Source organism: Vespa velutina, chromosome 2, assembly GCF_912470025.1.
Source record: "Vespa velutina chromosome 2, iVesVel2.1, whole genome shotgun sequence".
Classification (NCBI taxonomy): domain Eukaryota; kingdom Metazoa; phylum Arthropoda; class Insecta; order Hymenoptera; family Vespidae; genus Vespa; species Vespa velutina.
The window spans coordinates 2,340,936-2,368,435 of NC_062189.1; the positions used below are offsets into that span (position 1 = coordinate 2,340,936).

At 30.5% G+C, this 27,500-nt stretch overlaps 4 protein-coding genes and 1 non-coding gene across 11 annotated transcripts in view; 2 read left to right on the forward strand and 3 right to left on the reverse strand.

The window, feature by feature from the left end:
• Nucleotides 1-858: 858 nt before the first annotated feature.
• On the reverse strand, nucleotides 859-930 carry Trnaa-cgc. Its single transcript has one exon. It is a non-coding gene; the product is annotated as a tRNA-Ala (tRNA).
• Nucleotides 931-2,500: 1,570 nt separating this feature from the next.
• On the forward strand, nucleotides 2,501-4,057 carry LOC124957819 (signal peptidase complex catalytic subunit SEC11A). The gene is made up of 4 exons (XM_047515186.1): nucleotides 2,501-2,730; nucleotides 2,868-2,977; nucleotides 3,103-3,252; nucleotides 3,353-4,057. Exons 1-4 carry the CDS (start codon nucleotides 2,683-2,685, stop codon nucleotides 3,585-3,587), a joined length of 543 nt encoding a protein of 180 aa, XP_047371142.1. The 5' UTR covers nucleotides 2,501-2,682; the 3' UTR covers nucleotides 3,588-4,057.
• Nucleotides 4,058-4,136: 79 nt separating this feature from the next.
• Nucleotides 4,137-7,568, reverse strand: LOC124957818 (probable cytochrome P450 304a1). Its single transcript, XM_047515185.1, has 8 exons — nucleotides 6,998-7,568; nucleotides 6,637-6,888; nucleotides 6,353-6,525; nucleotides 6,010-6,279; nucleotides 5,660-5,949; nucleotides 5,312-5,568; nucleotides 5,015-5,209; nucleotides 4,137-4,887 (listed from the first exon to the last, which is right to left on the reverse strand). The coding sequence occupies exons 1-7, from the start codon at nucleotides 7,086-7,088 to the stop codon at nucleotides 5,028-5,030; spliced, it is 1,515 nt and encodes a 504-aa protein (XP_047371141.1). The 5' UTR covers nucleotides 7,089-7,568; the 3' UTR covers nucleotides 4,137-4,887; nucleotides 5,015-5,027.
• A 98-nt stretch (nucleotides 7,569-7,666) lies between these two features.
• On the reverse strand, nucleotides 7,667-10,425 carry LOC124946421 (TELO2-interacting protein 2-like). The gene is made up of 5 exons (XM_047487110.1): nucleotides 9,350-10,425; nucleotides 9,125-9,253; nucleotides 8,863-9,024; nucleotides 8,184-8,390; nucleotides 7,667-8,098 (listed from the first exon to the last, which is right to left on the reverse strand). Exons 1-5 carry the CDS (start codon nucleotides 9,884-9,886, stop codon nucleotides 7,829-7,831), a joined length of 1,305 nt encoding a protein of 434 aa, XP_047343066.1. The 5' UTR covers nucleotides 9,887-10,425; the 3' UTR covers nucleotides 7,667-7,828.
• Nucleotides 10,426-10,526: 101 nt separating this feature from the next.
• The window catches only part of LOC124946420 (abl interactor 2), a 65,204-nt gene continuing 48,230 nt past the window's right edge, over nucleotides 10,527-27,500 (forward strand). The window contains exons 1-6 of one of the 7 annotated variants that reach the window (XM_047487103.1): nucleotides 10,527-10,684; nucleotides 11,232-11,897; nucleotides 11,981-12,316; nucleotides 12,399-12,656; nucleotides 12,725-12,888; nucleotides 20,861-20,879. In XM_047487103.1, the coding sequence (XP_047343059.1) occupies nucleotides 10,672-10,684; nucleotides 11,232-11,897; nucleotides 11,981-12,316; nucleotides 12,399-12,656; nucleotides 12,725-12,888 (1,437 nt within the window). In that variant the 5' untranslated portion in view covers nucleotides 10,527-10,671 and the 3' untranslated portion in view covers nucleotides 20,861-20,879. Of the gene's footprint in view, nucleotides 10,685-10,767; nucleotides 10,787-11,231; nucleotides 11,898-11,980; nucleotides 12,317-12,398; nucleotides 12,657-12,724; nucleotides 13,255-20,860; nucleotides 20,880-27,500 lie in introns of those variants that run through there. The other 6 variants (XM_047487105.1, XM_047487102.1, XM_047487104.1 and 3 more) reach the window with 6 other exon arrangements.

A 27,500-nucleotide genomic window follows, 5' to 3' on the forward strand; every position in this document is an offset into this window, starting at 1 on the left:
TATCATTGTTATTGCAGGATGCATGCTAATGGATAACAGAAGAATTAGCCAAAGATCGATATTGATTATGAGTTTTTATAAAAAAAAAAAAAAAAAAAAAAAAAAAAAAAAAAAAAAAAAATCTTTCCAGATCTTATTCATTAAGTTTTTCTTTTTTTTTATAATTTAATGTATTACTTTAAGATTAATATCTTCGTAAAAAATCGTTAATCTATTTTTATTGCTTATTTTTTGCCTTTGTTTTCTTCCCTTTTTTTTTTTTTTTTTTTTTTTTTTTTTTTTTTTTTTTAGGATTGTTCCAGAATTATCTACAGAGCGATCGTGAAGGGGGTGATATATTACTGAAAAATAATAAGCAGACGATGAATAATACATCCTGTCCTGTTCCTAAGTACTAGTGCCGCAGGAGTGATTAGACTGGGTTAGAAATTACCATATCTCCTGCTGCTCAAGTGCTTATCAATGGGTCGGGACGCACATCTACTTTCTTTTGTGACATTCCGAAGCGACGAGCAACGACATTATTCTTCAACGTACTTTAAACTACATACGTAATTTTGTTATAGTTTAATGTCATCGTATTAACAATAAGATAAATGAATAAATGTTATAAATAGATATGATAAGTAAATAATTAAATATAGGATAATCGATTAAATTAAGTCCTTCGTTCTTCATTCTTTTCTTTTTCTTTTTTTTTTTTCTTCGTTCTTAATAATGTGACAGAAGTATAGTTAAAAAAAAAAAAAAAAAAAAAAAAAAAAAGATCTGTTTTGCATACGAAACACTTGTATACATTAATCTTCTAAAGAACGTGAAAGTTAATGAAGAAAAAGGAGAAAAAAAAAAGAATTTGATTGGAGGAGCTGGGATTTGAACCCAGGACTTTCAGCATGCGAAGCAGACACTCTACCACTGAGTTACACCCCCACTTATAAGAAATTGATAATATGTATTATCTCTACGTTTCTCTCTCTCTCTCTCTCTCTCTCTCTCTTTTTCTTTATGTGTGATAAAAATATATTATATAATTGTTAAATTAATAATAAATATGTTTATCATTAAGATTTTCTATAAAGAAGAATGATATTTTTGTTGACGCACGTCTTATATTACCATTAATTTTTTATATTTCTGAAAGGGAAATAATCGTAGATGGCGATGTTAATAAATGGATGATATAATGAATTCCTAAAAAAAGAAGGAAAAAAAAAAAAAAGAAAGAATCTTATTTCTCTGTAAATATTTAAGTTTCTTTTCCGTAAGATTAGATAATATTTGAAATTTTTTTTTTTTCTTTTCTTTTTTCATACGTCTTCAAAATACATTTATAAAGACAAAAAAACCATATTTATTTTTACACAAATCGAACACGATGATTATTTTTAAAATTTCCGTTCGAATTCAATTATGTTAGAAAGGATATTTCCATTTGTAATTATATTTTTTTTTGTTTTTTTGTTTTTTTGTTTTTTTTTTTTTTTACAAAAATACATTTCTACTCAAACTTGAATTATTTTTTAACCTGACGATATTTTTTAATCCTTCGTCCTTTTTGGCTATATGCGTAATGTCGACAAATTCGCCCGTTAAGATCGATGAATAATTAAAAAACTAGACGACCAAACTCGACGATCAATTTGGCGATTCGATTTTGTCAGTATCGTAGCAATCGTCGAACAGTATGAATATCGAGACGTGTTGTAATAATGATTATTTGTAGAAAAAAAAAAGAAAAAAAAAAAGAAGAAAACAAAAAGAAGAAAAGGAAGAAATATTGGTTGCATTCCTTATCACAAGAACATCGTACGAAAGGTATATTCAAAGAATTTGTTAAGAATGTTGAAAAAATATTAAACTCTTTTTACCGCTATCATTATAGATCCTTTACTTTTGATCTGCCGTAAGGACGATTTAAAGAGAATGCCTTAGAATTTTAAAATAAAAAGAATAAAAAGAAAGAACAATAAATAGGTACGTATCATAGGATAATCTTGTTGTTCTGTTTCCAAGGATAACAAAAAGAAAAAAAAAAAAAAAGAAAAAAAAAAAAGAAAGAAACCTTTAGAATAAAGCATCGTTAAAAAATATATATCAAGAAAAAAAAATATTCCATTAAAATTAAACAATACAGCTTTATTCAATGATCTTCAAAATTTTTTTGCTTGAAAATAACTTCTTATTTGTTCGTATAGGGTTTTTACATTTGGAACTATTATACGTCTATTTTTCTATCTTTTGCTATATTTTCTTTTTCTTGTTTCTTTTTTCTTTTTTTCTTTTTTTTTTTTTTTTACACAATTATTCCTTTTCACAAATTCTCTTTCATTTATACGAACTTTTTGATCTATCGTTTAAATGGAAGATTAATTGTATACATTCGTTAAAGTTTCTATCAAATTTGTATGAAAAATTTTTCATATTTCCCGGGCAAATTAAAACTAACCTTTACATAGTCGGTACTGTGCAAGCGCTAAGTTTCCCTCCGTCTTACTGACGATCGGCAGCCATACGCATACATACGTTCTCTATCATTTCCTGTTGTATATTTACGTGACGTGGGTCTCACTGATTGACTGACTGTGCCGGTAGTATCCACATCGAGTAACATTGGGAAGGATTATTGCAAGGATCCGTATTAGAGTTGATTTATTTTATTGATATAATATAATTATCATCATCATGTTGCAATCAGTATTTGAAGATGTACGGCGAATGAATAAAAGACAGGTAAATTTATTCCATTAAAATTATTCTCTTCGATTCGTAGAAAAAGCACATATGGTCTCGTCAAAAGACACTTAGCTTAATCTGAATCTTTTCTTCTTTTTTTTTTTCTTTTTTTCTTTTTTTCTTTTTTCTTGCAGTTCATGTATCAAGTGCTCAGCTTTGGCATGATCGTGTCCTCGGCCTTAATGATATGGAAAGGTTTAATGGTTGCAACGGGTAGCGAAAGTCCCATTGTTGTTGTTTTAAGGTATAATCGCAAACTAACCTATTAAATTTCTTAAAACAACGTTATCAGTATAACGTTTTTTTTATAAAAATGTTGTTCTAAGAATTCGTAGCTTTTAAACAAATTCCTTTTATATGATATTTTAGCGGTAGCATGGAACCAGCATTCCATAGAGGTGATTTATTATTTTTAACTAATCATCAAAATGAATCTATGAGAGTAGGAGAAATTGTTGTTTTCAAAGTGGTAGGCAGAGAAATACCGATAGTCCATAGGGTTTTGAAACTTCATGAGAAGTAAGTGATATTAATAAATTATTTACATAAAAATTATTTATTATTTTGCATTAATACAGATCTCTTCTTCTTTTTTTTTTTTTTTTTTTTTTTTTTTTAGGGGAGATCAAAACAATACTGTTAAATTTTTAACAAAAGGTGATAACAATTCTGTCGATGACAGAGGCTTATACGCCCAGGGACAATTATGGCTTACACATAAAGACGTTGTAGGTAGAGCAAGAGGATTCTTACCATACGTAGGCATGGTTACTATTTATATGAATGAATATCCAAAATTTAAATATGCCGTTCTATCGTGTTTGGGTTTATACGTTTTGATTCACAGAGAATAAGAATAATTTTTTATAGAAAATTAATACAATAGACTGTCATTTGTCATTTAATCTAAATATGTAATGGGATTAAATGACAATGAATTGATTAAAACATTTGTACGGAGGTTATTTGAATGGATTTCATACCCTTTCAATTGTATACTGTTCACATATATTTTCTTCTATAAAAAAAAAATTAAAAAAAAAAAGATGTATCGCTTTGTTAAAATATTGACAATTTGTGACAGTGATAAATAATAATTGAAAGAGTACGAAGGCTTGACACTCCAGTACTTTTATATTGTGCCACAAAATGAACAGTTTTTCGGCTATTGGCAAAATCATATAGAAAAAATAGTTGGATTTTTATGTGCGTACACGATCTTGTGTTTACAATAAAAAAAAAAAAAAAAAAAAAAAATTGTGTTAAAATTTATAAAATTCATTGTTTAGATAAAGAAAACAATGGTACAAAATATTTTTCAAAACACATAGCTGGGCATTGATCTTAATTTTAAGAATTATTGCACATCATTTTATCGTTCTTTATGCACTATGCTTTGCTAATTATAGCAAAATTAATTAGATTTAATAATTGATGTCAAAAGCTATAGAATATACCTTATCAAATTAAATCAGAATTAGAACAAAAAATTTTATTTCTATTTATGCATCAGTTAGATTATATAAAATAATATTATAATAATTATTTGTAATGACAATTGTTTAATCTTTAAAGTAAAAAGTACATTATATGGAGACACAATGTACTGTTCAACAGTTTAATAGTGATTTGTATATACTTTATTAAGGTATTCGTTTTCATTGTTCAGGAAACTGAAAAAAAATCATGTCAAGGTAATAATAGAAGTTGTACATACACTAAATTATATCTATTGCTGATTTAAATAATATCTCATATTATTTGTATCCTAAATTGAAAGCAACTTTTTATTTGCTATTAATATAGTATATAATCAAACTTAACAAATTATAATGGAAAAGTAATGAATATATATATGTGTATATATATATATATATATATATATATATATATATATATATATATATGTGTGTATGTGTTTGTGCAAAAATTTTTTTAATTTTAATGAATTGTTGTTCTTCATATGTTCAGAGTACTATCATGAAAATTCTTCCTGATTATTAACTGTGGTAAAGTAGATCAATCAAATTTTCATACTCCATGTAAATATAATAATTTTATCTCATGCAATAGCATTTATTACACCATTGCTCTTTGTCCGTTCATAAATCATTGATACTTTTTAAATTAAATTACATATCTTTTTTTCTTAATCTGTAATTTAAGATTTATATTATTCGAAACATGTACCTAACAAGTGAATATTTTTATTTAAATGTAACATGTTAAAAATATATGTCACTTATAATAAAAGATTGATTTTTTTTTCGTTTGTACGTACCAGTACTGACTGATTAAGAGTATGGCTTTAGGCGAATCCAATTTTCCATTGGAGTAATAACTATACCAGGATATTTATCTTCAATTTTCGAAGGTTGACCTTCGACGAAAGAAAAATCGAAGTTTTGCATTAAGGTAGCAAAAACTTGAAATGTCGTAAATCTCGTGAATGTTTCTCCGGCGCACAATCTGTGTCCTAATTTTTTTATTTAAATGAATAAATAAATAAATAAAAAATTAATATGTACAAATCGAAAAGAAATGCGATAAAAATAAGAGATCTGATATGATTTCTTACCTGCGCCAAAAGGTAATGATAAATCTTTATTTAATTGACCGTCATCCTTCAAAAATCTTTCCGGTCTAAAATTCTCTGGATCGCCCCAAAGATCGGGATCATTATTTATCTCAGCGATATTGGTTATCATAATTGTATTATTTGGAATAAAATATCCTCGAAATGTTGTATCCTTAGTGGATCTATGTATAATGCCAAGTGGAGTAATCGTTTCGTATCTCATGGTTTCGCGTATAGTCGCTTCTGTATATGGAAGTCTACGTAAAAGTAAATGGGAGATATTATTTTATGAATTCAATCGCAATATAAGATTTAAATTGGTAAATTTTTCAAAATTTAATTACTTACTTATTTCTATCCTCCCAACTAACCAATCTTCCACTTCCGACAACCTCGTGTATCTCTTCTCTAACTTTTTTCGCAACGTTTGGAAAATATATCATAAATTTGATAGCATTTGTAATAAGAGTGACTGTCGTGACTGCAGTAGGTAATATAAAATCTAATATTGTTATTATAAGATATTCCTCTGAGAAGGAAATTGGAAGATTGGGCTCTTTCAATTTATTCAAGTATTTGCCTATAAATCCGTACTCGCCATTCTTTTCGTGGATTAATTTATATTTATCCAAATATTTCTACAATATGAATATTTTCCAAAATTATAACAATTACAATTACAAAATTTATTCATTTACCTTTATAAAGTCTATCATAGCATAGTTCGATTCCATTGAGTCTTTGAATGAGAATAAATTTCCAAAAAAGCATGTGATCGGCCAAAAAAAGACCGAACCACCCAATGGGTCGGTTGATCTTATAAATTTTATGCCTTTTCGACCGAAGTAACGAAGCTTTTCGTATTTACTACGTTCGAATCTGTATCCAAATATAATTTCCCATATATTGTTAATAAAGAAGGGGTATAAGACTTCAGGGAAAAGGGCCAATCCGTCTTTACAAATTTTCTATAATAAAAATCGAATGAAAAAAAAAAAAAAAAAAAAAAAAAAAAAAAAAAAAAAAAATCGTATAACATACCTTTTCATCTTCGTTTACAGGGCCATATTTTAACATATTTATTAAAATGTTTAATTCCTCCATGGTATTCATTTCAAATATCTCGTGTCGTCGACCAAATCCGAAATCTCGCATATAACGAAGAGCGAATCTTCTTTGTACTCGCCATTGTTCTCCGTCAGTAAAAATTATACCTATGAATTAGGGAGAGAAAGAGAGAGAAGAAAATGAAAAAAAAAAAAAAAATATAAGAATATAAATTAGTTTATTTTAAAAATAATTCTCTAGATGTAAGATTAAATTACCCAATTTTTTATTAAATGCTCGTGCCTTTATGAAGTAACTATCAGATAATTTACCATCGAATTCTTCTCTGAGCAATATTTCTTTTACATTTTCATAATCGTTAGCTATCACAGTAAAAAACGATCCAAAATAACAACTAATCAATTTAGATTTTAATTTTTTCGAAAAATAACCCAACGATTGATATGGATATTTGTAATTGTACCATAAACAATACCAATAAACTCCTATTATCGGTAATCCAACAATTCCTATTTTATCATAAAAGAAAAAAGAAAAGAAAAGAAAATAAATAAATTATTATTCTAATGATCATTTAAATAAATATATTATCGTTAATAATAATAAACAGATTTTTACCTGGAGGTGTTCCTGGTGGTTTACTGCTTAGATATTTGTAATAATTATATATTATAAGGAGAAAAGCAATTATTACTAAAAGAGGAAACATCTTTGTGATGTATACACCATGAATTGTCGGAGAATACTGTTTTTCACGTTTGATAGAAATTATATCAAACGTGATAATACGATAAATTTATCAATAAAAAAAGAAAAAAATAATCTTTCATGGAAAATTTTTGTCTATATTTCTTATGCGTTACACTGATATATATATATCATGTTCTTTAATTTTTATTTGATAATAAATATGTACTCATAATTAAGTGATACATAAATTATTTCATGTAAGAATCTTTATCAATTTTTTCATAAAAAACATTATTAAACTATAGAGAACTAAAGTCTCAAATAACAATTATCTATACCGCATGTACTAAATTGGACGATAATTTTTTATAATTTCACAAATATTTACGTCAACATAATAACAGATACATGAATATTTTTTAACATATATAAGTATTTTTATTTTTGATTTATTATTAGATCGAAATTATTAATGACGAGTAAAATATTATACGAAATATGTATATTGATAGCATGAAAGATAAAAATATAAAAAATAATATTTTTCTAATAAAATTGTGTATTTCGCTATACAAATAATATACGTAAACTTTTTCATATCACAAAAAAAAAAAAAAAAAAAAAAAGAAAAAAAAAAGAAAAAAAATCTAAGTACTACTATATTGTTAATGCGATAAATTTTACAAATTTGTATGAGATTATAGTTTACCGCTTACTATCCATTGAAATTATATTTAAATATAAAATGACTTAGCACATTCACTCTAAATATTTAATATCACCCAGACATTGTACTTGAAACTTGCTTTTTATCATTAAATGCATACGATCGTCTCTTATAATAGCACAGCCTATACTTGGTGTTAATTCATAAAGCAAACAAATACAATCTTCTAAATTCTGCATTATTCCCATATCAAATGTTGGCGTTTCCGTCAAGTCAAAATGTAGCTTCAAAAATGCTGTATAAAGTGGTATACAGTGTGCTGCTACCCGTAGGTTAAATATCACAAGATAAGTTTTGGCAGTCTATATAAACAAATAATATTATATAAATATTTGCTATTTATAGTAAAAATAAAATTTATTAAATTTATAAGATTAATCTTCTTACCTCTAGCGTAGCTTTTAAAGTTCTAAGATCTGTATGATGCTCACAATATTCAGATAGTATTCTTGTTATTCTTTCACACCATTTGGCACAACCAATGTTGTTAAGAAGTTGTGGTAAACTTAACATATAAACATGCCGTAATTCTACATTTTGTTCAAGCTCCATATTATCTAATAATGTTGCAAGTACTTCATCTCGTTTAGTCCACTGTAAATATTTACACACACACAAATACATATATATATATATATATATATATATATATATATATATATATACACATTATATAGACACACATACACAAAGTGAGGCAAAAATTTTATTCACTTGAAATATTTATGTATAAAAATGTTATATAAAAACTTTCAATGATATGAATGTAAATATTTTTTACATATGTATTTACATGATATTAAGTCTCCTTCTTTATTATTCAAAATTTTGTATATAACATTCTTCTATAGTTTTACAAATAATGGACAAAGTTTTTGCCCACCCTTACTTATATGTATATTAATATTATATATACACATAAACACACAATATGTATATATATTATAATATAAAATATATATATATATATATTAAAATATAAAAAAGAATATATATATATATATATATTGAAAAGTATATTATTTTTCAATTAACAAATTAAAGATAGTAATAAAAAAATATGTACCTCAAATACATTTAAATTATTACCCCAGACGTCCAATGTATCTAAAAGATTTGTTAAACACGAATATAATGGCACAACATATCTGGCATTTCTCTGATGAGTCAAACGTTCTAATGCATGATAAATTACATCTGCATAACCAGTATCTATTAATCCCTTTTTCTGCAATTAAATATCATAAGAAATTGTAATGTATAATCATTAATTGTTACACATAATATATAATGTTTTTTTTTTTTTTTTTTTTTTTTTTTTTACTTACCATACGAGAGTGCTGCATAATTTGATATAAGCATTCTAATCCAATTACTACATTTTCTGGTACATAATCATCGATAATTATTAGGGCTGTTGGAAGTACTTCACGAATATGATCATATAAATTTGATTTCTAAAAAAAAAGGGAAATACAAACAATTGGCCTTTTTATTGCAAATAAAAAATTGTCAATTGAAATTAAAATTCTCAAATGAAAGCTCTGTATTACCTTTAATTGTAACAAAATCCATTTATACCACGTAACAGCTGACGGATAAGTTTTCCAATTGTCTCGTTGTAATTTATATCTAAATTTTTCTAATATCACACTAAGATTATTATTTTCCATTAAAAATTGTGAAATATCTAAATAATAATATAACTGATAGAAGGAATCGATTAATTCTTTGGAAATTGAAACAGATTCTGCAGTATTCCAAATATTTTTCTCATGCATTTCTCCAATTAGATATATTAAATTCAATGCAAAGTTTTTCACTAATACATTATCATAATCTATTCGTACATTTGCTTCATTACGAGTTTGTATAATATGTTGTAACATAGACTTAATATTTCTTAAATTTCTATCCACAATAATTCTATATTCTCTGAAGTCTTTTTCATCGCATGGCCTCTCATTACCACATAATTTCTGTGGAACAAAGCTTTTTTCTATGAGATCTATGCATCCCGACCATAGACTTTCGTCCATTATATTTCCAGAAATTTTTAAACCTTCCAATTCCCTCATTAGGTTGTCCATTGTTATTTGGAATTTAAAATTTCGATTAAATTGAAGGATAACGTTGCAATTTGAATTATCTTGAAGCTACATTATTCTCCATATATTTCCCATGGAATATCATATTCTTCGTATATATTTTATTTCGAAAAATGTAAAATACTTGACCTACCGCACGTTAAAGAAATTACAGTGTCTAATGGTCGACAAAATTATTCTCTCATTCTCTTCGTTCGAATATTTAGATTGAATGTTCTTCGATAGAAAATGTTTTCTTTCGTCTTAAATCAATGCGATATCTTAGAAATCAATATCGAATATAATTTGACTCGAATACAAAGATATATTCGTTGAATTTCAATCCGACTATCCCTTTACGATATAATTACTGTATTTTGTAACATTATAATAAACGATATATCGAATCGTAAAATTCAACGTTAGACATGTCTCTTATGTATTTTCGATTTATCGAAAATCTCGAATGAGGTTCTTCCATCCTTCTCTCATATTTTCTTTTATCTTTTTCTTGTCCTTTCTGTTGTACTATATACATCCTTTTCTTAAAACATAACCAACAATAGCGTAGTGTAGGTAAAGTTAGGTAAAGCGAAGTATCGATACAGATGCGATTATTGAGATATATCGTTATATATCGTTATCGAACGTATGCCATTCGATTGTACTTGGCCTGAGATAGTTCGTCCATAAACCGTAAAGTAGACCGTTTAATTCTTTTTATCCGAAAATTTTGAAGATCCTGGTAATTATGAATTAATGCAGCAGTAGTAGCTGGTAGTTGCGATATGGCTGAGTATCGTTAGTTCAATTTATATACGTTCATTATATTTCATTTTGCAGCGTTGTATTCACTTCAAAAAAGGAAATGCTCATCTTTGATCTCCATCTTGCTTCCTGCATGTCAGTCACCACCCTTCATATAATTTTCGACGTTTATTGAAAGTCAGATCTCATATGTCACGATATTTGATATTTTATTTTATTATTATTATCTTCTGGAATCGGTTTTTTTTATTTTCTTTTTCTTTTTTTTTAATTTTAATAGCTTCACCTAACCCCAATTCTCTTTATTTTAATTAAATGAGATAAATCTTATTATTATTACTTAGGATAGACATTTCGAATAACTGTCAAATATGTTCAAATTGAATAATCATAAATAAATATAACAATGATCATACAAAGCATGATTCATATTTTTCTTATTTCTTACAATTTGTTGTTTTTTTTTTTTTCTTTTTTGTTTTTTTGTTTTGTTTTTATTTTTTATTGTTGTACAACATACAATCATTTCAATTTACGAGAATGAACAAAATTTCTAACGCGTTATATTTTTAAATGCAAGGATCTGGTTCGTATTGCGTGTCTTCCGGAGTAGGCAGCGATTCAGAAGTCATGGCTGAACTAGCAGCACTGCTGCATCAGGAAATTCCTGAAGGAAGGCACAATCTTGCAGACAGTCATACAAATCTTGAACGTGTTGCGGATTATTGCGAGGCAAATTATTTTCAAGCTGACAATAAAAGGATTGCATTGGAAGAAACAAAGAATTATACGACTCAATCATTGGCTAGTGTAGCATACCAAATAAATACTCTCGCTTATAATTTTCTTCAATTATTAGATCTACAAACATCTCAGTTAGCTGAGATGGAAAGTCAGATGAATCATATAGCTCAAACTGTTATGATACATAAAGAAAAAGTTGCTAGACGAGAGATAGGTGTATTAACGGCTAACAAAATGACAGCCCGTCAATATAAAATTATTGCACCAGCAAATCCTGAAAAGCCTATTAAATATGTAAGAAAAAGTATAGATTATACGATTTTGGATGATATTGGCCATGGTGTACGTAGTAGTGGTACACCAAGAAGTAAACAAAGAGGTGGTAGTCAAGGTAGCGTTCAGAGCTTGGGTGCAACATCTACTGGTTCTGGTTTGGGTGCTGCTATGGTAGGACCTGCACCTACTACAAAGCCACCGACTCCTCCTCAAACAGTAAGGACTGGTAAGAATAATTTATAATTATTTTGAACGAGTTAAACAATTTAAATATTACAGAATTTCTAATGATCATTTGTTCAACAATAGGAACACTGAGTAAGGGTTCACGTGAGTACAGAACTCCACCTGCGGTTGCTCCACCACAAGTTCCTAGTCATTATGCGCCAAATTATCCATTGGGTCATCCAAGACGCGAGCGTGGCCCAGGATATAGTACATTGCCATTGCATGCACATACAACTTCTCATTCTTCTCATAATACCAATCACTCTACTCACACGAACAATATGACGCAACATACATCTCCACCACAAGTTGGTACGGTTCATCCATTGCAAAGCCATCCACAGACACCACCACCAGCACCACCCAGTGTTACAGGAGCTGCGGGATATATACAGGAGCAACATAATAATATGCCTCGTAAGTAAAAACGATTACAAGTTATTATTTAAGATCATTTAATTATTAAATATAAAAAAAATTTAATTATAAAATGTTTTAGCACCGCCTTCTCCATTGGTCGGTATTAGTGGAGATATGGCTGATTATAGTGGTCATCATACTTTACCGCATAGATTAGCTCATCAAATTAGTCGAAGTAGCGGTGCTAGCAGTCCACCACTGCCACCTCCTCCACCTCCGGAACAAGAGGAACATCCACAATTTGGTAGACCAACACCTTCCAGTGGTGCTATAATGCCTATTGTACCGGACGAAGAAGATTTACCTGGTTGGGTACCAAAAAATTATATCGAGAAAGGTGAGACATTATTTTTCTATAGCGATACAATATATATGGATAAATATTATAAAGATTTATCGTTTTAGTCGTCGCTATTTATGATTATTATGCCGATAAGGAAGACGAATTGAGTTTCCAAGAAAGCTCCGTCATTTATGTTTTAAAAAAGAACGACGATGGTTGGTGGGAAGGTGTAATGGATGGAATAACCGGATTATTTCCCGGCAATTACGTTGAACCTTGCGTTTAGGCATGTATTACATATTTATATTTCTTAAGTATTTTAAGTAAAGATCAGTATCTATAGTTAAAAGACTGCTATTTTAAGGTACACATAAAGGGGCTTTGTAATTATAACATTATTTCTTATCATCGATTAGCAGGAAGTTATAGAAATGGACCGTTTATATGACGATAAGCAATTGATATCGAGTTTTAGAAAATATTTAACATAGGATGGTCCATGATTTGATGGGGTAGCGAATAAAAAATACTCTTTGGCTCTTCCAACGTTGTTACATGTTCGTACAATGTTCGTAGTTTTATCTTTTTTTTCTTCTTCTTTTTTCTTTTTTTCTCTTTCTTATTTTTCTTTTTTCTTTTTTTTTTTATTTTGTTTTCAAAAAATCAAACAAAAAATAAGCCAAACGTTACAATGTCATAAGAAAATGTATTTTTCTCTACTCCGTAATATATCTCTTCTCCTATAATTATATTAATAGACGATTGTCGTAATATCGTATAAACCCAACTGAACTGCGTATCATTCGCAAAATATATTTATGTATCTTAGCTACAATTAAATTACTCGATTAATAAGCAATCAAAATACCAAACGTCCTATCTAGTAATTAAAGTTTAATGTATTATCGTCTACTGTGTTTAAATCACAGTGAAAATGGAGGAGACTAAGATGTATCGCCAAAATGCTCGAAAAGCGTCGAACGCTACTTCTGCATTTCTGTAACATTTTATAGTACCTTTAGTACCTTTGGTACAGTATTGCAGCTCGATGCGTTTATTTTAATAAAAACAAAAATATACATAAAATATATACATACCATATACATACGTATATATATATATATACATATATATATATATATGTATGTGTATATATATATATATATATACATATATATGTATTATTACTTTTAATAATTGTAGAACACTTTCGAAATAAAACAAAAATCGAAAGAAACTATACCACATTAAACTAAAAGTATTATTTCATTGTTTCTTTTAATTAAATTAAAAAAAAGTCCGACATATTAGCATAGAATGGAAAAGTAATTAAAAAGGTTATAAAGGCACATTGAAAGAACAATAAAAGTGATCATTATTAAATTAGTGGGCACATAAGTTTTTTGAAAATTATATTTTCTATTGTCACGGTAAACGAGTAACCGTATGTTTTCCTTCGCGAGTTACTATAATAAATTACATTTTTTCTTTTTCTTTTTTCTTTCTTTCTATACCAAAGAATTAAGTACGCAATTTTTTTCATTAGGAAGATAAATAAAACTCATAGTTTGGTAAGGTCAAAAAGAAAGTTATTCTTTTTAACATTCTTGTTAACTTTCACGTGTATATAATGTTTTTAAAAACTTTACAACGCCATTCATTTCTATAGCCGAGTTTCTTATTTTTTTACTTTATTGTTTTATACATTGCTAATGAGATAGTGGTAGATAATTTTATAGATAATGCTTTTAAGAGTGGGCTGCAAAAATGAGATAAATAGCGAGAGAGATAAAAAGAGAGATAAAAAGACGTATCAAGTAGGTCGTATCTTTCTTTTTTTTTTTTGCAATTTTTTAACAACTTATTTACATGGCAACGTCCTTGTACATATATAGCAAGATATTTTTCACTAATTACGCACATAAATTAATCTGATTTTCGAATAAAAAGAGAAAAAATAAAGTGCCCGTTGTATCACACACAAAATGGAAAAAAGCTAGAGAGAGAGAGAGAGAGAGAGAGAGAAAAGGGTCAAAATAGTAATCCCAAGGGGAACTATTCAGAATGACTGGCTTAAAGAAGAAGAACATAAATTCTTTGATAGGAAAACTAAGAAAATCAAGTCGATTACCGGGGCTTGAAACCGTCGTCTTTATCTATCCTCCTTCTTCTTCGAAAGAGAAAAGGAGAGGAAGAAAATAAATCCTTGGAGACAAAGTTGGCGCACGTACAAAACCAGATATCTGATCTAATTCGTTGGATTGATTATCCGTACGTTAACGTAACGTAGCTCGAAGTCATCTTCGCCTTTACCGTAACGGAAATCGCTTCGTTTGATTAATGCTGTCTTCCCTATGGATAACTTTCCGCGTGGTTATCCCGCAACGTAATCCGCAACGTCGGATCCTGAAATATTTCAGCCCATTTTATTCACGAATTTTCGTAAAACGACCATGAAATTTTCTTACGTCTAAAAGAAGAACTTAAATTTTTTTCTCTTTTAATAAAGGCATATCATTTTGAAAACTTTTCAATTTCTTATGTTTTCTATAAAAATATTTTTATTATTAATAATAATAATAATAATAATAATAATAATAATAATAATAATAATAATAATAATAATAATAATAATAATAACAATAATAATAATAATAATAATATATGTATACGCATGTAGATAATGTATATGCAAAATAATATTAATAAATGATTTGTAAGATGTTAACAGTGGTTAGAAAATAATTAATTAAGAAAATGATAGGATTATTGGTTTTCATTTTAAATGGATAATAAATCGAATTATTTCATAATTATAGAACATTTGAAAGGAATTAATTTCTACGATAGTTTTCTATGCGTATTGGCTCACGTGGAAGAACACGCTAGATGATGCTTCATGAAGAGGGTAAAAGGGAACTCGTGAAGCGTAAAAGGGACTTGCTCTGCGTACCACTGGCAACGTGACTGCAATAACGGTAGAGTGCAGAAGCGTGGGATCGGTTGGAATCGCAAATTTAGAGAGAGAGAGAGAGAGAGAGAGAGAGAGAGAGAGAGAGAGAGAGAGAGAGAGAGAGAGAGGATGAATGAAAGGGTGAGAGAAGGTCGTCACCACTGAGAGGGAAATCGGATTAACGATCGTTCGTTCTCAAGTCGAAGCTTCCTGAAACGATCGCGTCTCTACCTCTGAAATGTAAGAGCTTTTGCGTGTAGATATGTTCATATGTGTATGTGTGTGGATATGTGTGTATGTGTGTGTGTACGTGTATTTGTATGAGCTTAGATATAGGTGTGTAAGATCTTCGATCGGCTTCTGTGGCTCGCCAATGTGCCAACCGTGCTAAGTTGAGTTTCCTAGACGATTCCTCTTCCGTCATCTGTCTTAGTTCGAGTTCTCTTGGATCTGCAATACCGGATGTTCGCGAAACGTGCGGCTCCGTCGTATGGTCTTCGCTAAATACTCCTACGATCCTTCTTGTCATTCCAGTAGTTTCATATCCCCCAAAAGTTTGATCCCAATTTAAGGAGAGAAACATAGAACTATTTGACGTATTATACTGTGTGCATTCGAAGACGACGTCTAATAAGATAATGGGACTGCATATATCTAATCTTTGCCTAAACTTTATGGATTATTCTATGTCACTTTTTTCTTTCTGATTTTTTCTTTTTCTTCTTCTTCTTCTTCTTCTTCTTCTTCTTCTTCTTCTTCTTCTGTTTCTTTTTCTTTTCTTTTCTTTTTCTTCTTTTTCTTCTTTTTGATCAAATAGAAGAACGTAATAATCAATTTTGAACATTATTGATAAATGTATTTAAATTCTATTTAATGTAATAATCGAATCGATATAAATGATTTAAGGTATTTTATTCTTATATTAAATTTATGATATATTATATTTATTTATTTTCAATTGTTTAAAAAAAATCATTTCTTTTTATAATATCACAAAATGGAAAATATTTCAAATTGAAGATATTACTTGTTAATGGCTAAATACTGCTGGTCCCTTGTATGTAGCGTCAGAAATGTTTTTTAATCTTTTGAAAATTGGATAGTTAGATCCGTATACGTGGAGCATAAATGATTGACTCATCCGTTACTTGGGGAAACATGATGCAGAGACAGGCCGTACGTAGTTTATCTACAGTAGAGAGTTCTCCAATATTCTGAATTTGAATGTACAGCTCGAATGAGTGATGTTGAATTTATAAAGATCGTACATTTTAGACAGAATATTAGAAGAAAAAAATTGCACGAGTTATTTCGTTAATTAAATACATTAAATAATATGGGATTTGATCTTCGATCTTATTAAAGGATAATAAAGACGAGTTAGAAATTTAAGACGAGATACTAGATAATAATACTATGCTTCGTGCTTTAAAGATGATTAAATGTTTTGTTTGTTCGTTTGGATTTTTTTTTTTTTTTTTTTTTTTTTTTTTTTTTTTTTTTTTTTTTACATAAATTACTGCATATACATGTATCATAATCCCGAAATGTTATATTTAGTTTAAAGTGGCCTCGATTATAATCCATTAAAAGTATTTATTGATTTTCTGTAATTTATGCTAATAAATATAGTACCTTGCTTGTGCGAGTCATTTATAAGAAACTTTTTTAGCCCCTAATAGTAGGCAACGGATATTTACATATCTGTATAAATAGGTTGCCTACTATAAAGGTTTGAAAAAGTTGCTTATATCGATAAATGACGTTTGCAAACTATATTGTCGACGAAGTATAAGGTATTGCCTATTTTTAGGCGCAATATATACACATATATGTGTATATATTTTAATTATCATTAACGCATTGTAGTCTACATGCAGCATTCTAAGATTCATATCTTAAAATCGACGAAGACAATTTTAGTGTTTTCTTCATAAAAATGTCATTCGTCCACTTCTGAGAGGATAAAGTTACGTAGAAAAGTTGCATAAATAAGTTCTCTCTTCATTTCAATATCAGTTTACAAAGATATGCTTTGAAATAACTTAAACCGATGATACTTGGTGAGTGTATATGTGTGTAAGAGTGAGAGGCACACACACACACACACAGAGAGAGAGAGAGAGAGAGAGAGAGAGAGAGAGAGAGAGAGAGAGAGATGAATCGCGTTGCTTTCCATAATGTATGCGTTATGGTTCATCCTAATTTGACAGGGAACACCCCGACGACATGAATTTGCGTTACGCGCAGCGTGTAGTCGGTATTACGAGCAAGAGAGAGAGATAGAGATAGAGATAGAGATAGAGAGAGAGAGAGAGAGAGAGAGAGAGAGAGAGAGAGAGAATGAGAAAGAGGGTGGTAGGATTACGTCAGGTCCGAGGATAAACCATGGGGGACCATAGTGGCTTCTCTGCAGGGACTAAAGCAGATTTCATTGCGATATTACCTCAGAGAGATGCGCTTTTCTCTTCCTCATCCCTCTCTACCAAGCTAGCTGGCCTTCTAAAACGATTTTGGAGCTCCACAACCTCTTCTCCTATCTCTCACTCTCTCTTTCTCTCTCTCTCTCTCTCTCTCTCTCTCTATCTCTCTCTATCTCTCTCTCTCTTCCACTCTTGCGAGCTTAGAAAGTAAACAGTGTTTCATGGATAACGTACGAAGTTATCTTCAGCTAAATATAGTATTTCTAAGGTAGATTTCACTTCGTTAGAACGATAACGAGAACTTCTAGATCATGATATAATATCCATGTTAATTTTAATTATCATTTTTGTTTTGATATATAAAACTTCTTTCAAAACTATTCGCAATTATGCTTATCGATATATTGAAAATTTGCCTTAATCATTGATCGATAGATCACGAAAGATGTATATAACAATTTTTTCGTTAGAAAAAAGATAGATAAGGGACAAATCGTTTATTCGTTAAGTTTGATTTGGCCGAGGGAAAAAAAAAAAAAAAAAAAGAAAAAAAAGTGGGAAAAGAGCAAGAAAGAAAAATGGACGATTGAATGTACGTTTTGGAATATTTTGTTTTTTTTTTTCCTTTTTCTTTTTTTTTTTTTTTCTTGATATTTCTCGATTCTTCTCGTCGATTTAAATTTTGCATTTGTCGGATTTTAAGTTTTCCCCCTCCCCTTTCCCTCCCCTCCGCCCATCCTCACCCCCCCCCCCTTTTTTTTTTCTTCCATTATATACGGCGCGAGCGAAAGTTAACGTGGACGTTTTCAACGACTTCCTAAATTTAGTTCACGTTTCGCCAGCTATTATTTATGACGCTTTTTCTCTTCTCCTTGGAGAAAGGTATCGACGTAAGGTTCAAGAGTTCGCTTAATGGTATAGAAAAGAGAGAGAGAGAGAGAGAGAGAGAGAGAAAAAAAATTAAGGGTTCCCTTCTAACGAGTATCCAAGTACTTGAGGTCGCTCAACCTCCTTGTAATCCTTCAGAACGGATCCAGAGTCGATGTCGAGATCAATATCCTTCTCCCTTCTGACACTACTCTGTAGACGTCCTGAACTCGACTCTTGACCCATAACCACCCCTACGACCCTAACTACCATTTGCTATCCAGCTGCCTTGCTCGGTATGTCCAGTACAGTTCCGATGACATTAATCTGAGATTTGCAGACTATCTAGAATCCACGATAAAGGGGATGCCTCTGAACAGATTGATCGAGTAGCGATTCCGTCTCTTTTCAAGTATATTAAGAAGCTTTCTTTGCCCTGTTGTTACGTACTAAGCAGTTTATCGGAACTAGAAGTGGCTCAAATGAAAGCCGATTATCGTATTACAATATCGGTAATACATTTCAATCCTGTTTCTCTTACTATGAATATAGAAGATATATCATTGTTATTATTACTGTGATAAGAATATTATTACTATTATTATTATTATTATTATTAACTGTATGACAGATAATAGGACTCTTTTGTACATGGCACGTCTATTCTAATCGAATGTTTTAAAGAGAACACGAATTAATCCGATTAATATGTAAACATACGAGGCAACGTTTATTCACGTATATGTAGACGCAAGTAACATTCTCTCTCTCTCTCTCTCTCTCTCTCTCTCTCTCTCTCTTTCTCTCCCCGTCTCTCTTTCAAATTTCGACGAATGTGTACATTCAAGTAAATTAATTTAATTTAATTAATATGATACGTGATTATAAAATATTATTAACACAAAATATTATTTATTTTATTATTTCCAAAATATATGTTATATGTCGTTTGAAATTATTAAAATAATTATTCGTTCGAATAACGAAGCCGATTTATAATCATCATCTCGTAAGAGATTTTTTACATATTGATTTCTAAATTAAGCCCTATCACGATCATCCTCGTCGTCATACTCGAGATGCTCGACTCGTTTTAGTCGTTTCGAACGTGAATTCAACGACGCGTCATCGACGTCTACGTCGTTGTCGTCGTCAAGCGCACGCTCGAATGCATCCGGAAATTGAAGACGAATTTTCCGACGATGAATCGATTCGAGGTTGGAATTCGCGACGCCGTCGAGGTGAAAATGCTAGTCGAAGTGGCATTTTCCGCGGTCTCCGGGCACGTGCGGAATCCTTTGGCTCTCTGAACACACAGTCGCAGAAATAAAATCCCTTCGCGAATCTCTCCTCAACCTTCTCCCTTTCTTCCTTCTCTATTTCCTTCTTCCTACTTTCTCAACCTCTAACTATTTCTTTCTCGTCTTCGAGATAACCGAGCAAAGGGATCGGGCGAGCGTACATTGTAATCTTCCATTTGGCTTCAGACTCGTAAAAGAATTGGCTGCTTGTGAGGAGGAAGTCCTTTTTCCTTTAAAAGAAAAAGTGTAATCGAAAAGATCTTCATTGCAATTTCGTTTTCAATTTATACATTCTTTCTGAGAAAGAGAGAGAGAGAGAGAGAGAGAGAGTTCGAAAACAAAAAAAAAAGAGAAGTAAAAACTTCGAGAACAGTTTCGTATACTCATCATAAACGCTTATATTTATAAATATTTATACTACACGATCTTTATTTTTAATCACGTTATAATTCATTTAACTACTATGAATGCAATTACTTAATAATTTATACGATTAAAATACAAATGACAATTGTAGTGAGAGATCAACGATCTTGATTATTTTCAATTCGACATATTTGAATTCGATAAGTAAATGAATAAAATTAATTTGATCGAGAGATTAAATATATATCAACTGAAATTATATAAGATCATTGTTAGAAATATAGGTTGTGATTTTTCAAGCTTAACGTCAGAATATATAATAATATATCGACGAAAAATACTTTGCAGGTTCGATTCATGATGACCCGTTCGTTGGATGACGACGATGACAACGATGATGACTAAGACTACGACGGAAATTCAATTAGCGTTTTTTATCTCTCTCTCTCTCTCTCTCTCTCCCTCTTTCTCTCTCTCTCCTCTTGTATCAATAGTCTAGACGCGTTTTCTAATATGTCCGGAATGTATACTCATTTATACGATGTCACACGTTCCTCTTTACTCGACATGCTTTGGCTTTTCTGAAAATTGAAAGAGAATTTTCTTTTCTTTGAATAATTTTACGTACACGTGCGTTTTATTCTGTTAAATAAAAGTAAAAAAAAATATGTATATGTACACACACACACACATACATACATACATATATATATATATATATATATATATATATCATTGGACCATGAAGATTTACAAAAGAGACGAGTCCAGTAGTAAAGGCTGTTTCGTGAACGTACCAGAGAAGTACGACGAGGATGTTAAAATAAAATTAGGCTTCCACAGTGAAATACTTGGCGTTCCGAGCCTCATCGATTTCCATTCGTAGAACGAACATCCTTCCGTCGTTTCGCCATGTTTCCGGAATTACTTACCGACCGTTTGGCCAATTATTATGCTTCGCTGGTCGCTACTTTTCCTTTTTTTTCTTTCTTTTCTTTCTCTCTCTCTCTCTCTCTCTCTGCGTGTGTGTCTCTTTTCCATCCTCTCTTCATCCTTCGAGTCTACATTCTTCTGCTTCTTCTTCCTTTAAGACGAAGAAGTAGAATCTCTCTGGGATTCAGCGACCGCAAAGAGATAAAGAAGAAAAATCTCCTAAGGAAGGAGAGGGGAGGGGAGAGAGAGAGAGAGAGAGAGAGAGAGAGAGAGAGAGATATCTCTGTTTTCTCGAACTAGTTGGAAATATTTTTCGATTAGTCAGGACTCCCGAATTTTTCTTAATCGTTCAATCTTTTCTTTATCTCCCCTTTTCTTCTTCTTCTTCTTCTTCTTCTTTTTCTTCTTCTTATTATTATTTTCTACGAAGAAAAAGAAATAACGGGATTGGATTATAATCATCATCATCATCATCATCATCATCATCATCATCATCATGATCATCTTCGTCGTCGTCAATTATCATTAACATTATTGTTTAGGTTTACTATTATTGAAGAGTTTTCTCTTAAATTCCCATTAAAGAAGGATAATAATTATCATTTAGTAAGGGATGGAAAAGAGGTTAAGCATCGTTGTCATAGTCGTCGATGTTCGTCGGTGGCCTCCTGGTTAAGGCGTTAAGTGATAACGTGTAACGATCGAACGTGCGATGGAATAGTCCTTTTCCCTTCCTTCTGCGAGAAAGAGAGAGAAATAAAGAGAGCGTGAGAGAGATAGAGAGAGAGGAAAGAGAGGGGTAAAGGAAGAGAGGTAGACGCTTTCTCGAGATTAATCGCGCGAGATAAGAAGTTGATACGACGTCTCTTTAAGATCCTACCTAGTCTAGAAGGAGGATGAAGAAGAAGCAACCAGTTCTCCTTCTTGACGGAACTTTTTCAATTCTGAAGATACGAGAGGCCGCCAGAAAACGAGATCGGCTGGCCAAAAGATGACCCTGGAAAGCGGAGAGAAACGGAAATTTGAGAAGGGATTTCTTCTTATCGTCGTACGTAGAAGATAGTCGCATGAAGGGTGGGGGAGAGAAGGAGGGAGGGGGGGGGATAGGAATGATAAGAAGTGTGTCACGATAAGAAGTCAAATTTTCAATTTTCCTTTACCACCTTCGTAAACCAAAGATTTCAATCGTACTTCCGACGTAATGTTTGAATACCTCATAAGTCATTCTCAATGATTACCTTCATCTTTTATTCTGTTATATGAATTTCAAGATATCATTATGTCATATCTCAATTTTTTCTTTTCTTTTTTCTTTTCCCTTTTTTTCTTTTCTTTTTCTTTTTCTTTTTCTTTTCATAGATACGTACGTACGTTATATAATATTATCGTACAAATTTATTAATATGATTTTATTTATTAAAGAGTATTCGACTCGTTATAATCAATAAATGAAATATATATGCAATACAGCTTAAAAACATCGGTGTTATCAATATAGGATAGATATAATAAATTTTTTTGATAATAAATATCGATGTAATCGATAAATCGTTCATTGATTAACGTACATTGTATCTTCTTTATTCTTAATGTCTCTTCGTTATAATTAAAAATTAAATTAATTCGACGATAGGGAATGATATTAAATATTTTTCTTTGTAATATCGAACGTTTCGTTTACTTGCAAAAGTAATATAAAATATTACTTTTGAAATATTGTTAAATAACAATGAACAAAAATAAATCAATTTTTTTTTTTTTTTTTTTTTTTTATAATAGCCAATATCAAAGAGATTATTCAAATACAAAGTGAGATTCGTTAGCAAGTAAGTAAATAAGTAATGTAAATAAGTAAATAACTAAGTATACGTTTTACGATAGAATCGAAACATTATTTTGGTGGGAGAGAAGGAGGTTATGTATTTCCAGGGTATTCGTGCTGACAAATTCGTGTCGCCTAATGGAAACGCGTTCGTGGACAAGTTCGATCGTCTACTGGACGGGGTGGAGGAAGGATAGGGATGAAGAGAGAGAGAGAGAGAGAGAGAGCGAGAGAAAGCGAGAGAGCGAGAGAGAGAGTTCGCGACGACAATTCTCTTGGCTCATCGATCTTCAGATTGCGGCTGCCACGAACAATGCCGTTCGCGAGTATTCACCGTGAAAGCGGTAATCGTTCCGTGACTGTCAAAGGACCGGCCATTACTACGCGGATTAGAACTTGTATGTATATATAAATACATATATATATATATATATATATATATATATATAATATGTACATACGTACTTACGTACATACATATATATATATATGTATATATGTATAGAATATATACTTATATATTCATATATGTATGAATATATTTATGTACGTATGTATCTATGTATGTATGTATATATATATATATATATATATATTTATATATGTATATACTTACGTATGTATGTATGTAGGAGATTTCATTGTTATGTCACGACCTTTTGATAACTACGGAAGTTTATTTAATATACGTAATAATTTTGAAACAGGAATCGTTCGTGAAACGTTTTACATAGGAGCTGTTAAAAAAAAGAAAAGGTAGGATAGATGGAGAGGAATAGGAGGAGAAGGAGGAGGATGAGGAGGTGGATGAGGTGGTGGATGAGGAGGTGGAAGGGAGTATGAGCAAGTAGACTGAAATAAAAGCACCGTAACTGCACAAATTTTGTCCTCCTCGTTGTCAAACGAATTTCTCTAGTTTTGTTAACGATCAAAGTCCAGAAAAGCGCGAGAGATTATTTCTCTCACCCTCCAACCCTCCACCCCTATCCCTATACCTCGTTTCTTCCCTCTGTACCGGCTTTCCCATCGAGTTCGCGAAATTGACGTTAAATCTCGCGTCCAATCTCCGAGAGCCGATTAACAAAGAGCACGTGAATGTTCACGAGGGAGTTTTTGTTTTTAAACGAAAGTAAAGTAAAGAAAAGAAATGAAAAGAAAAGAAAATAAAAGAAAAGAGAAGAGAAAGGAAAAAAGAAGGAAAGAAAGAAAGTAAGAAAGAAAAAGAATGAGAAAATTATTATTTGGAATTACTTTTAATTCCAATTCAAAGGCATTTCAATCCAAAGAAAGTAATTCAAAACTTGGCATATCAAAGTTGATAACTGCGATGCGTTCGTGTTGTTCGAAGGAAAGAAAAAGAGAAATTAAAAAAGAAAAAAAGAAAAAAAGAAAAAGAAAACAGAAAACAAAGATAAAGAATGCAGAAAAGAATCGTTTGTTTTTCGAAAACGAACGTCGACGCACGAAGACGAAGGGAAAAGAAAAAGAGAAAGGAAAAAGAAAAAAAGAAAGAAAAAGAAATCTAGAAAAAGACAGAGAAAGTAAAAGGTGTTAAACTTTTAACGATTTTTAACGTTAAATCCTCTCTCTCTCTCTCTCTCTTTCTCTCTCTCGGACAACTCAATTTGACTATTTAAAACACTTTAACTTAATGCGTAATCGCTTCGATCGTGCAATCCCTTTGGCTTTATCTGTGTTAAATCCGAAAATGGGAGAAAGGGAATCGGTACTCTTCGTATATGTAACCTTTAAATGAGCTCTCGTAGAGCGAATAAGTAAATGTTCCGTAGATACGAGATGAACCTTTCCGGATGGTTTCACATCGGCTGCGAACACTTTTTCCTTTTTTGAAACGACCTAACGACACTTTTCTGCCTGGATTGAGCCGCTGCTCTTTACACACTTACACACACACACTCTCTCTCTCTCTCTCTCTCTCTCTCTCTCTCTTTCTCTCTCTTTCTCTTTCTCTCGCCTTGTCTATCTTTTCATTATATTTTAAACTTTGTATATTCCACCAAGGGAGAATCCTAGATACACATTAGTTCCTTTGAATGTATTTTTACGAAAAATGATAAAGAAAGAGAAAAGAAAAGAAAAAATAAAAAAAGAAAAAAAAGACAAAAAAAAAAGAGAAAAAAAAAAGTTACATCCACGTAGAATCGAATAGTAATGATTTTTCTTTGCGATTTGTTTAACAGAACGCTTCGACGATACGTATTAAATTCTAGATGATCCTTTAAAGATTTTTTTCTTTCTTTCTTTCTTCCTTCCTTTTTTACTTTTCTTTCCTTTTTCTCTTTCTCACAATCGAACTGATCCAATTGTCTTTGATTTTAATTTGATATTTGACCGATGGTTACCGTTAATGATGTTTGCTTGATCAATTGTTCGCTTCGCGAATTGATATCGTTCGTAAAGAAATTTTCTGATCGATTTCAAATGCAAAATATTTTCTATCCATTTATCTGAACATTTTCAAAAAAAATTTATGAATCTAAAAGAAATAAAATAGATTTATAAATAGAACGATGAACGAGATTAGATATCGTCTTGGAAAATAGAATAGATTCATTTTTTATGAGTAATTTATGAATAAATTAATTAACTATTCTTACTTCTCGATGATAGATTATTAATTAAAGGATAAAAAATGAAAAGATTATTTATCCATGGAATTTGATAGAAAAATACGATTAATTGCGATTACGTATTTTTATGAGTACGTTTAGAAAAAAATAAAAGAAAGAAAAAAAAAAAAAAAAAGAAAGAAAGAAAAAAAGTGAACTAAGGTATTTAACAATGACTATAAAGCGATTGGAAAAAATAAATGTAAATAATATCAATCAATGAAGTTAACGATAAACGATAATGAGGAATGTGTAATAGAAAATTTATTTATTTATTTATATTTATTCCTTTTTTTTTTTTTTTTTTACATTAGAAATAATGTATAATATTTCAAATAGTATCATCGAATAATCGAACATCATCATCATCTCTCTCTCTCTCTCTCTCTGTCTTTTTTTCATACAAAGAGGAATTAACGTATTTTATTACTTTTGTTTAAGAAGCAACTTGAAGAAAAAAAAAAAAAAAAAAAGGAAGAAGAACGTAGTTTTAAGTCTCTTTCAATATTTCAAAGCTTCTTTCCTATTCTCTTTTTTTTCTTTTTTTTTTTGTTCGCGCATCTTCAAAGAACGCTAATATCTGTCTTTTCTGTCTTTTTCCACTCGTTAAATAAAGAATTTAATTAAAGCTAACGATCGGTGTGACGACGACGACGACGACGACGACGACATTGCGGTGAGTTCTCGTCGACGGAATAAGGAAGAAAAAAAAAAGAAGAAGAGGAAGAAAAAAAAAAGAAAGAGAGAAAGAAAGAAAGAAAGAAAGAAAAGAGAAAGAAGAGTAGAGGGAGGAGGAGAAGGAAAAAAAAACAAGAAGAAAATAAAATGATCCTCGATGTAGTACAACGGATACTCTTCTTTCTTCTTTCTTGAATCCACTAGCTTTCGTACCGATGAACACGATCGATTGGGACTACATGCTCTTCTTCTTCTTCTTCTCCTTCATAATTATTTCAGGGTTATCGACATCCTTTCGTGTTCGCCAGACAGGACATTGAGATCCTGAGGAGAAGGAAAGATATTTTCTCGAACGAGAAAAAAGTTCGATTAACGTGAATGTTCTCCTTTTACTTCCTTGAAAAGATGTCGAAGTTCGTTCGAATTTTTTTTCACTTTTGTTTTTTTTTTTTCATTTTTCTTATTTTTTTTTCTTTTTTCTTTTTCTTTGAAAATACAACTTATTTGCTCTTGTAGCGTGTTAACGATTAATCTTTTTTTCCTTTTCACAATTCTTTTTTTCTTTTTTTTTTTTGTCCCCCTTTTCTAAATTTGTTCAGAATTAAATACTTTATAAGATTTTTAAAAGGACCCATTTTGTTTTTCCGTTTTCATTTTCGTTATTTCATTCGTGAGAATACGAAGAGAAAAAAAAGAAGGATTACATTTTTGAGGATTTCGTTCACTATATTTCAATCCACGAAATTGCAATCAGTCTTTGTTTGTATTAAAATTTCATCTAAAATCATAAATTTAAATTTATAAATTGCGTTAAATTCTTAAGTGCAGTATCATATTGTTTCATCCTCGAAAAGCAAAAAAAAAAAAAAGAAGGGAAATCCCTTTGACCGTTTGAAAATCGAAAACGAGAAGCGTTTTCGGATTT